At 41.2% G+C, this 11,382-nt stretch overlaps 1 protein-coding gene across 2 annotated transcripts in view; it reads left to right on the top strand.

Annotated features, from left to right (window-relative positions):
* Positions 1–3,578: 3,578 nt before the first annotated feature.
* LOC121934655 (DNA-directed RNA polymerase II subunit RPB1-like) overlaps positions 3,579–11,382 on the top strand; it is an 11,643-nt gene continuing 3,839 nt past the window's right edge. The window contains exons 1-2 of one of the 2 annotated variants that reach the window (XM_042475344.1): positions 3,579–3,769; positions 10,842–11,379. In XM_042475344.1, the coding sequence (XP_042331278.1) occupies positions 10,852–11,379 (528 nt within the window). In that variant the 5' untranslated portion in view covers positions 3,579–3,769; positions 10,842–10,851. The remainder of the gene's footprint in view (positions 3,770–10,841; positions 11,380–11,382) is intronic. The other variant, XM_042475343.1, reaches the window with a different exon arrangement.

Genomic DNA, 11,382 nt, shown 5'->3' with positions numbered 1-11,382 from the left:
GGCCTGAAGATACAGTGTATCTTAATTGTAGATTTTTCTTGTACTGTTATATAATTTTCTTGTACACCGCTATGATCTATTTGGAATAGCGGTTTATAAATAATAAAACATATTGTAATAAAACTGAATGAAAAGGCAAAAGTGATGAGAATTCCACTGGAAGGAGTACGTCTCTATAAGTATAGACTGTGAATGTGGCCAGCCCAGGACATTTTGCTGCAAGAGGCCCTCAACTGTTTCATGAAATAGTTTTTTGTGGGTTTTTCAGGCTATGTGGCCATATTCTAGAAGAGTTTATTCCTGACGTTTCATGAAATGTTATTATCTGTGTATGACAACCAATTGGTCTGCTTCAACACTGGCAATACAATTGGATCCCCCTTTATACTTGTAGGTAGCAGAATGCTTTTGGTGGTGCAGATCAGACCATGCAGCACACACTTCTTTTCACTGGTGTCCTCCTGTTGCCACCCACCATCTGTGGCCTGAAGCAGTTACTACACATTGCATAACTCCATCACATCTGGTCTGGACTTGGCTGAGAAACGCATGATGTTCTGTCTTGCATGTCCATCAGTAACAGCTTTCAGCTTTCTACTGGGTGGGCAACAGGTGTGCTGTTTTTGATTTGTAATATGTTTTTAAATGTGTTTTTCCTGTTTTAAATTAACATTTTAATTATGTGGGGTTTTAATACATTCAAAATTTTTGTACTACAGACTGTTTTTGTTATCTACAGTGTAAACCACTTTGGATCCCATTTTGTGCAAAAAGCAGGATATAAATCCAATATATAAGCAAACTCAGAAATTAAAAACGATCTAAATGATACAGTACTAAACATGTTTACTCAGAAACGTGTGTATTCTGTGTTGAACTGGGTTGAGCTCAGGGGGGATATAGGTTTATGTGGGTTTTTCGGGCTATGTGGCCATGTTCTAGAAGAGTCTATTCCTGACGTTTTGCCAGCATCTGTGGCTGGCATCTTTCTCTGAAACCTCTCTGTATTCCCAGCAGCAAACATTCAAGAAAAAACGGAGGAAATAGCAGTTTCATGACAAATCAGCTGCTTGGCATGGCTGCTTCCCCACCCTGGCTTTGGGGCAGCTTTGTTGCTTCAGATAGAAATCCTGTAACTGCATGTTTAGGACTTATTTCTAGGGAAATAGTGACTCATTGCAAAGGAGAAACAAATATGTTTAGCTTGAGATAGATCTGTGAATAATAAAGTCACATGTGTACACAGTGTGACCAGACATCCTCTTTTTCAGAACATGTCCTATATTTCTACCTTCTTTCCAGGAGGAATTCCAAAATGTCCTGCATTTTGAGCATGACCAAGATGGCATTACTTTATATTTCTATTAGTATTTTTTGCCTTTATTTTGTAGTGTCCTACATTTTTCTTAAACGTCTTGGGGTGTAATTTTTGGGAAATCTTGGGAATTGTAGGTTGTGCCTCATAAAGCTACAAGAATAAGTCCTCATTATAGCATTTTCTAAACAAGAAACAGCCTCTTCTGTGCAGAAAAGAATATTTCTGTGAAGAGATTGTCTTTTCTGTTTTTGCACAGAAAAGACTTTTTTAACCAAAGTGAATTTTGTGCAGAATAAGTGCTGAAAAGTTTTGTCAGTCCAGGATTTTTCTTGTCAGGTTTCTCAGCATGTGAAAAACATGGTTTTCAATCATTTCCCAACCTTTTCCATAACTTCTTTCCATCCCTAATTCTTCTGCACAACCATGAAAGGAACAGCAGTCCTCTGCCTTATTTCACCAGGGATCTATGTATTTCACCAGGGAATGTTCTATAGAAAATGACTCAACGGTGTCATGCGGAAGCCTTTTGGGAAAGTCAAGTGGGGTGGATTTGGCACACAGACCTGTGGTTTTCCACCTATGCAATATTTCCAGTGCTCAGGGATAAGCAGAATGGCTCATGCAGTTAAAGCAGAATATCCATGCGCAACAAGACTGGAGAGATGCAAGGGAGCAATGAGACTTGCAGACGTTTTGTAAAAATAAGAATAAAATAAGAGTAGAACACCAAAAAGGGAAGGATTCTGGGATGGCGAGAGCAAACAGACCAGTGGGAAAGGAACATGGATGTGGAATGCCAAATGGTTGGTGTGTGTGCCTTGGAAAATGGGAATCAAAATAGCATGGAATATTCTGGAGGAAGGCATACTGACTCAATGGAGCAGTGAACAGGAACACTATACACTGCAACACCTCCCCCAAGTCACTTTCTTGTCTCTTCAAGCTACTTCTTTGTGTTCATGGCTTCATTTCAAACCCTTAGCAAGAACATTTGACTGAATTGCCAAACTTTTGTGGCTAACTTCTAGCCCTTTAGCTACATTTTGTTGTGAACTCTTTACAAAGAAGCAAAGTGAATGTTTCTGTGCCACATTTCGGTCCTTGTACAAATAAATATCTCATTTAGAAAAAGAAGCAGAGTGAATGTTTCTGCGCCACATTTCTGTACTTGTGCAAATAAATATCTCATTTGGAAAAACTAAACAATGCTGTTTAGCAGTGATATATGGCATGTCCCCATGTGCCGACAGAACAGCTGGCCTTTGGTTAGCTACTGCTCTTTTCTGCAAAATACACACATGCACCCAGACTTTAAAGAAACAAGCACTGAGAGAACTAAAATGTTTAGTAATTCTGCAAATGACCGTTAAGTGCTGTTTTTTATTAAATAAAAAGGGAAAGTACATTTTTTCTCTGTAATTACCGACGTTACAGGTTTCACACAAACACATTCCGGGAACATTAGCTGTTGTTGTTTCCAATTAGCAGAATGTACATTAGTTAATGGGCTATAAAAACAAAACAAAACGACTGACAATGAAAGAGTGTAAATCAGGAGAAGCTGCAACAGTTTGCTTTTGCCTGAGCCTAATGAGAAAGGCCACTATGGAGGAGAAGAAGTAGAAGGCTTTGTGGCAAACTTCAGCAAATATGGCTTTGGAATAATGCCTGCTGAGGACCATCAGAGGTTTGGTTTCATAGTGAACCAGTAGCGGTGGTTCTTCCTAGGGCTGTATCTACACTGCAGAAATAATTCAGTTTGACACTACTTTAACTGCCTTGGCTCAATGCTATGAAATTCTGGGATTGGTGGATTTTGAGACGTTTAGCTTTTTCTATCAGAGACCTCTGGTGCCACAAAAAATTACACTTCCATAACTTTAAGCCATGACAGTTAAAGTGGCATCAAACTGAATTATTTCTGCAGTGGAGATGCAGCTAACATGTACTAAATTCAAAACAGTGCTTCTGCTTAAAAGTGGGTACCAAACCTGGATCAGTCTGTTATAGCCAAGGTTCTGCCACAAGAAAGAATTTCAGTTTGTAGAATCAGTGGTTGCATATCATACTAAAACTATGGTCCTTTTTAAAAGAATGACTGCCATCCCTGGATACACTGTTTAATTACATCAGCAAAATTTGCCAAACTATTGAGAGCACAGCTCTTGCCTGAAGCTTGTGGCTGGCTGATGTGATTTCTGCTCTCTCCTTCACAAAGCCCCCCTTGGAAATCTAATTTTCTAATCCATTTAATAAGATGGTGGGCTGGCTCACAAACCGCTTTCAAATGGCTGTATCTGCCAAGATAAACAACTGGTCATGTTAGGTACTGAACATGCCCCACCTACTGCTTCATATTTGGAGAGAGACAGACTTCAGAACAGAAAGAGAGTTTGCTCTCCAAAAGAAGAGAGCCTTAGAGAAACCGAGCAGAAAATCGCCTAAATAAGGGTAAGTGAATGCCGTGTTTATTAAATCTCATTAAATTAAGCTGAGTATTTATGGCTGCTATGCTCCATAAATCATAGCCGTGCTTGCTGCTTTCCATTTCTTTTCAACTTGCATTGAATGGACACACTGTTTCCCAGGAAGTCTTATGTAAAGAAGGGATCCTTTGGCCAGAGCATTCTGGCTTACTTAGGATGCCAGATGCACAATGATCCCAAAGGACTGTATTTTCAGACAGTAGCCATGTTAGACTGTTGTGGCACCTTACAGACTATCCAATTTTATTAGGGGACAAAACTAATTCATCTTTTGCAAAGGATTCCCATCCATGCTGGTGATGGTGGCAGCTGAGATTTCCTTGGCTTTTTGCTTTTGAGGATGCTCCAGTCCATTATGCAACGCAACAGAAAAATAAGCAGATTTCCATCTATTGGTAGTGGCAAGCTTTTTCACTGGCTTTGACAGCACACTGAAATCAGTGTCATATTCCCAGGCTGTTCAAAATATAAACTGACATTCTAATGCGCATGGAGTAGAGGTTGTTTGGTTATATCAATGGGAGTGGGAGGCAAGGCATTCTGAAACAAGGCATGACTGCACAGGCTTCCCGAAAAACAGAAACTCCATTCCCAGCAACTGCGACTGAAAGACAGGAAAGAACAGGAGCCAAAGGATATAAATAATTCTGAGTAATGCATCTGCTCTTAAGATTCCTTTCATTTCAAATTTCAAATGCTGCCAACTTTGTTGCTTCCAAACTATGGGGAAAAGACCCCCCCCCCCCGGTCTTTTTCCTTGAATTTATATCTTTGATAATGAGAAGGGGAATTATATTGGTATAAAAAGGGGGAAACAGTGGCTCTTTTCAAATGATTTGGTATTATAATGTGGCAAGTGGCCATACCGAGCCCTGAACATGACTCACACAGTGCTACTTATTTTGAGAGGCAAAGACTTTGGAACAGACCCACCATGGATCTCTTCCTCCCTGCCCCCCAGCCCTATGCGAAGGACTATTCTGCCCATTAATAGTGCATTTGTCAGTGTGAGAGAAAGTTGACATCAGCACCATCTTGCATGGACCTATGACTGTATTTTTCCCAAAATGTATTTTATGTATTGTACAGGACACTAGTGTGACAGAATCCTTGTATATGAATGACACTTTGAGACATTCATACTGGATTAAATTGATCATACCCAGTTGTTCCCATCTGACATGAAATGGGCAGCCCTCATTCTCTGGAAGAGTCTCCTTTATCTCATATAAACTATCCACATTTTAGGATTGAGCTGGTAGCTGCCTATAGCTGGATAGTGGTCAACCGGTCAGAATGAAAGTCATATGGAGATCCTTGGCCTTTATGGACGGTTGACAGGGAAGATTATAGGTTGAGCCTAACCAGGCTTTTGTAGGATGGATTTGTTCAAGAATACCTTAATGTCCACTAGTTGATACATCCCTTAAGAAGAATGTTTCTCTTCAGGGTTCTGGCGTTTCTTAAACAGAAGCTTGTTAGTTTCTGGAACTCACAGAGGAAATTTTTTAAGACGAAGAAAGACACACCCATCTCACCCTTCTTTGAATACCTTCCCCTACTGTATCATGAAATATTAAAGGACTCCAGACTGGAGCTGACAGGGGAGGTTTCAATGTATGTTTTCCAACATGGAGTTGTTTGCACCCCCCCCCCCCCAGATGTTCTGCTTTGAATTTGTTGTTGTTGTTGTTCTGCCTAGGAGATTATCACACTTCATTTTCTGCCTGATCTGAGCATGGGCTGGGAACAGGCTTGAACGAGTGAAAACAGGTGTTATGGCACAGCAAAACACCATCGATGCCACCGGTAGACTACAAGCCATCTCCCAGCCACACACAGCCCACCAATTTTGCAGGGATGGAAAACGTCCATACTTCAAAACTGGCGGGTTGAGTGAGACTGGAAGATGTCTTGTAGTCTTCTGGTAGCATCAGTGGCATTTTGCTGTGCAATAACACCTATTTTTACCTGTTCAGGCCCATTCTCAGCCTGTGCCCAGATCAGGCGGAAAATACAGTGTGATAATCTACCTAGACTCATGGTGACCCTGTGGATGAGACATCTCCAAGACCCCCTCTTGCCACTGCTCTGCTTAGGTCCATATGTTTGCAATGTGAATCCTAGTGCCTCTTCCTTTCTTAGATCCACCTTGCACCTCTGGGATTGAATTTACATACTAATAATTTTTGTATACTTTTGGAGTCCCCCCCCACTATGTAGAAACCATTATGTTTTTTTCACTTCCAAACCTAACAGCCCAGGATTGATTATGGTCCTGTAATAAATTAAAAATCTTCAGTTTTGGAAAAGAGAAAGGAAAAAAACCCTTTAACTAAACAACAAGATGTAGAAAGGTAAATACTGCTGGAATCCTATATTGCCTTTTACTTAGCATACCTTTACATATACTTAGCTAAGTAGTAGAGGTGCTAAGAAACCTTATTAGTGAACTGTGAAGAGGCATATGAAAACAAAGGTGCCCAATGTGCTTCGGTGCCTTATGCACCTCAGTTCCTTTGTGCATTAGTTCCATTGCACAATGGTCATTTTGCAAGCTCTGTTACATAGTAATATCTGTTGCATTTCGCTCTCCCACTGGATATGGACATTACAAAACTGCCCAATTCTAACTCCCACCTACATAAGTCCATTTATGAAGACATAACTTCCATACAGGATTCCAGCCTTATTCTTTGAAGCAATATAGTATTGGGAAGATATATTCAAACAAGAGTCCTTGAAGAATGAAACCTAAATGGTTAAACAAAACTCTGTTTTGCTCAGGCATACCTATAATTTGGGTATGGAAGGCTGGGTGGGGTTTTCTCCATTAAGATTTAAAATAGTATTTAAGAGCATTTGTTGTCTGACCAATGAGTAAGATGCATCTTTGTTGAAATTTATCTTTGTTTTTCAAATAAAAAGGGAGCAGACTTTGGCATTTTCCTTACTATATGTGTTATTTGTTGGTGTTGAGGCTTATGTGAGAGCGAAACGCATTACTCCTAGACTCTGGTGCTTAGCTTTGGCACGCAGCCACTTGTTATGCTTTCAGCCTCCAAGTGCTCAGAGCAGTAAACAAGGGCTGGGTTTGCAGAGTGCGTGAATTAAGTACAAAATCCAGAAAATCCTAATTGGTATTTCTGATTTGCATGCTCTGGAGCATTAAATCTTTTGTTCATGGCTTGATTATTATTGCCAAGAGAGGCATACATTTAAAAAGTCAGTATTTACACGAGATAAAACCACCAGATAAAAGAATGGAACATCAATAATCAGGAAATAGAAAATTGCAATCTTGTAATTACCTCCCCTACATGACCAAAGCCATTTGAAGGACACTCCTCTATTTGAATGACAATCCAAATCCTGCTTAAAGATAAAATATCCATCTGAAAGGAGATCAAAAGCCTTGAAGTTGCCCATGTGCAGCAAGCTGAGCAGGCCATTTGGTCAAAACCTTCTCCACTATGGTGGATGTATTGCATTCCTGTTTCAAAATGTTCATTTATATTCATGTGTACTAGAGTTAACAAAGTCTCTGACCCTGGAGCTCCCTTTTACAATGCCTTTTACACTTGTCCAACCTCCCTTTCTCCCCATTTTCTATCTAGCTGGATTTTTTTTAGCAGCATCAGCATTAGGAGGATGGTGAAGGAGGATTTAACAAACTGATCTGAGTTGCCATATAGTGTCTGAAGTAAATAATGCAATAAAGCTTCAGCTCAGAATAATAGGATTTTGCTCTAGCTGAACTGGCTCTGAAGAAACATGCCAAGTAAACCCCATGATAAGTTTGCCTTAGGATCGGAATAAGTCAGAAATGACTAGAAGGCACACAACAACAATAACAATAGCATTGTTGCTTTGTACCATGGAATTCTGGGGCCTGTGATTTGGGAAGAGACTTAGGTTGTTTTGTGAGAGCTACAACTCAGGGAACACAGGAGGAAATTCTATGTACAGTACCTCACTAAACTACAAATCCCAAGATCCCATAGGATGGAGCCAAGGCAGTTAATATGGAATCTATTAATTGTGCAGTGTGGATATGAGCTATGTTTCGGTTTGTTTTCTATAAGAATTTACCAAAAAATGGCATATTCCCCCATATTTGGGCTTAGAAAAAAACTGATATGTAAAAAACTGGAATGCAGGGCATCCTTAAACTGATTGATTCAGGCACCGAGACTGGGGCTTTGAGTGCTTAAAAGTATGGAGTTGGTAGGCAAGTACAATATGTCGGTTCTAGGAAGAGCTGTGCCCATTGAATTTGGCTGGGACAAAAGGTGGGAGGTAGTTTTAATTGGTTTGTTTCTGAAGAATTTATCAAAGCTTACTATTTCTTCCCACACTCAGGATGGAAAGAACATGAGGTTTTAAAAAGTTTCAGTTGCTTGAGAATATGAAACTGGCAGATTTCCCTATCTATAGACACATTCCTAAGAACTCAGCAAATCTGAATCAAAGCACATGCTTGCAATGCAAGCAGTTTTTCCTTATGCTCAACCTTACCGTGGGAATCCTTTTCAAGAGTTGTTGGGCCTCTGCCAAAGTATTCCTAACATTATGCAATCCACTCCTATAGATCCTAAAATTGCACAGAAGAAAATAGGGATGGACTTCCAATTCATTCCTGTCTCCATCACTACTATCTGTCTGACAGGATGGATTATCATTAGAGGGGTTCCACCCATTTTTACATATATTACTTGATGCAGAATATTATTTTATACTGCCTTAATGTGCAGTTTTCTGTACTACTTATGTTCCTGTTTTAAAAACCAAGTTGTTTGTTTTGGTGGAGGTTGCCGATGCGAAATGTTTTAGGTTGCCGATGTGCTTGAGACTGGGGTTTTTGGGATGAAGAGGTGATTGCAGATCTGTGAATAATATTTGGGTTTATTTACAAATGTTATAAGCAGAGTATAGGTGGGGATCAACAGCATTACAATCCAACAGCAAGCCAACTGCCTCAGATCAGATCCTTCACATAGTGTTGCCAAGTTGGATGTGAGATAGGGCTCCTGTAACTTTAATCCTAAATAGATTATGGAGTAAGACAAGATACTGTAAAACTCTGTCAAGTAAGATGAAGGTACTGTACCTGCTTTCTCTTAACCTCTAAGAACTAACCTTTAGTCCCAGCCATGCCCTCCCAACATAGCTATTGCCTTGTTAGGCAGGGGGCATGCAGGGGTTGGTGACAAAAACAAGGCTGGGTGTTCTTCTATGCACTCTCCATCCTGCTCTCCATGTTGTCTCCTGAGACAACAGCCATGTAAAAAAGGACAGGTACATGATAGATGTGTTATGGTACCTCATCTCGATCCATCATATCCTCAGGAATAAAGCTACAGGAGCTTCATCTTGTACTGAACCTGGCAACCCTGCTTCCATAAGAGGTTTCTGTGTGTCCCCCCATTTCTGGGCTGGGCTGAGATAAGTTGTTGCCTGGTGATAAGACAGGATGACAACCCCCGCATCCACATAATGTATGGAAGTGAACTGGGCAGGCGATGAGATGATGGCATCTGTCATATCTCTATATCCCTTCCAGTGTTTCGCATTTCTCATCCACTCCTCTCAGTCTTGATGCTGCCACCTCCATTGCAGCAACCAGTCAGCAGCTTCCCAAATAAGTCCTCAGAGGGAGGTCTGTGAGAAGGGAAAGGGGTAAACTGCCTCTGTTGAGCCACAGATAATTTCCCCAGTTACTCAGTTCTCTTTTCAAATGCTGAAAATCCAGACATCCCAGAACCTTGCTTCTTAATTTGGTTAGGAAGCAGCAGAAGCGTCATCTGCAGAAGGGAAAGGAACAATAAGCAGCTCTCTGGCTGCCGTACATAGTTCTCACCATCATTTCTGCTTTGCTTTCCAAGCCTGCTCTCTCCCCATGCCCAGCCTCCTTCTCTTGCTTTTGCTGGGCAATGTATGAGCAGCAGGAAAATCAAAGCTGTAGGGAGGTAAGAAGGTTGGTGAACTGAAATACAGTAGTGCTGGGAATGAGTGCTAGAGTCCCTGACTCTGACACACTCCATGTTCTCCTCTCGCCTTTCCATGTTAGAGAGTGCAGAAGTATGGCTGCCACTAAGGAAAAGGAGGAGGGAGGGGAGCTACAATCTTTGATGGCAGTTTGCAATGAATGGCTTGGGAGGTGGGATCAGACCTTTTAAACAAAGAATCCCTTGTGGTTGCCCAGCCAAACGGTAGCACTTGGAGCAAATGCTATTGTCCAAAATTGAGGTTTTAAAATGTGAGCTTTCTACAATCCAGCCCAGGACCAGCTGTGTGATAAAGTAAAGTGCATGGGATATTACTGGGGGAAATTAAGATTTACAGGTGGGACCATTGGCCTTTGAGAAGCAGTGTGGGAAAGAGATGCTAAATGTTAAAATGGCCTTCAGTATTTTCAGTGTGTCCCTAGACGAAACCAGAGAATACTGCGACATCTATTTTGCCACTGTAGCTGTGTGCAACTATAGCTGTGTACTTTTGGAAATGATTTTTTTTAAGTGAGCAGATTACTGGCATAAATCTTTAAATCACTTTCTAGCTGATCATTTTGAAACTAGTCATTTGGTGACAGGCATGGGCCGAGATATTTGAGGCGAAGGGCAACATATTGCAAAAGCTAAGTGGACTTGCTGTTGGATCTGACTTCAGCGCTGGCAATGGGATGCTAGCATCCTCCAATCTATCTGAGACAGAAGACCCACTTCGTTCATTTAGGATAGTTCATGTGGTATATCCAACTCTCTCTGTCAATGGAGGAAGACATGTGGGTTGTCATGCTGCCCCCTTGCATCAGTAGTCTGAATCAATAACCTTATTCTGCCAATTGGTACTATGGTCCCTCTGCTGTGGAATGGGTTGATTGACATTGTATGTCACATACAGCACCTTTATCATCTCTATCATTTACTTAGTATATAAAGTACAGAAGAACCATTGCCCTTTTGCAGATAATTTCTTTTTTCTTTTTGTCCTGTTCTTCACTTTTAATGAGATTTCCCCACTCTTTTGTTTTTCAGAATAATCATCATGGGGAAGTACCTGGTGACCTGCTCAATAGTGATTCTCATTATTCTGTTTCACATTGACATCGTGTCCCTTTCCAGGTCAGGAAGCAGCAGATCCAGTGGCGGTAATAAAAGAGGGAGTCATCATAAGCCTAGTAGGCCAGTACATCAACCTAGCAAACCTAGCAGGCCTGTACATCAGCCTAGTAAACCTAGTAGGCCTGTACATCAACCTAGTAAACCTAGTAGGCCTGTGCATCAACCTATCAAGCCTGTACATCAGCCTAGCAGGCCTGTACATAAACCTGTCAAGCCTGCAGAAAACCCCGTCAAACCTGTACAAGAAGTACCTGTCCAGTCTGCACGCCAACCTGCACAAAATCCTTCCTGGCCACAAAATAACCCTGTCAAACCCCCACAAAACCCTGCCTACCCACCACACAATCCTGCCAACCCTGCGCAAAACCCTGCTTACCCGCCACACAATCCTGCCAACCCCGCACAAAATCCCATTTACCCACCACACAACCCCGCACAAAACCCTGCTTACCCT

The sequence above is a fragment of the Sceloporus undulatus genome, chromosome 6 (genome assembly GCF_019175285.1).
Source record: "Sceloporus undulatus isolate JIND9_A2432 ecotype Alabama chromosome 6, SceUnd_v1.1, whole genome shotgun sequence".
Taxonomy (NCBI): domain Eukaryota; kingdom Metazoa; phylum Chordata; class Lepidosauria; order Squamata; family Phrynosomatidae; genus Sceloporus; species Sceloporus undulatus.
The sequence above is the reverse complement of the archived record's forward strand: the minus strand, read 5'-3'. Positions and strand labels throughout refer to the sequence as shown.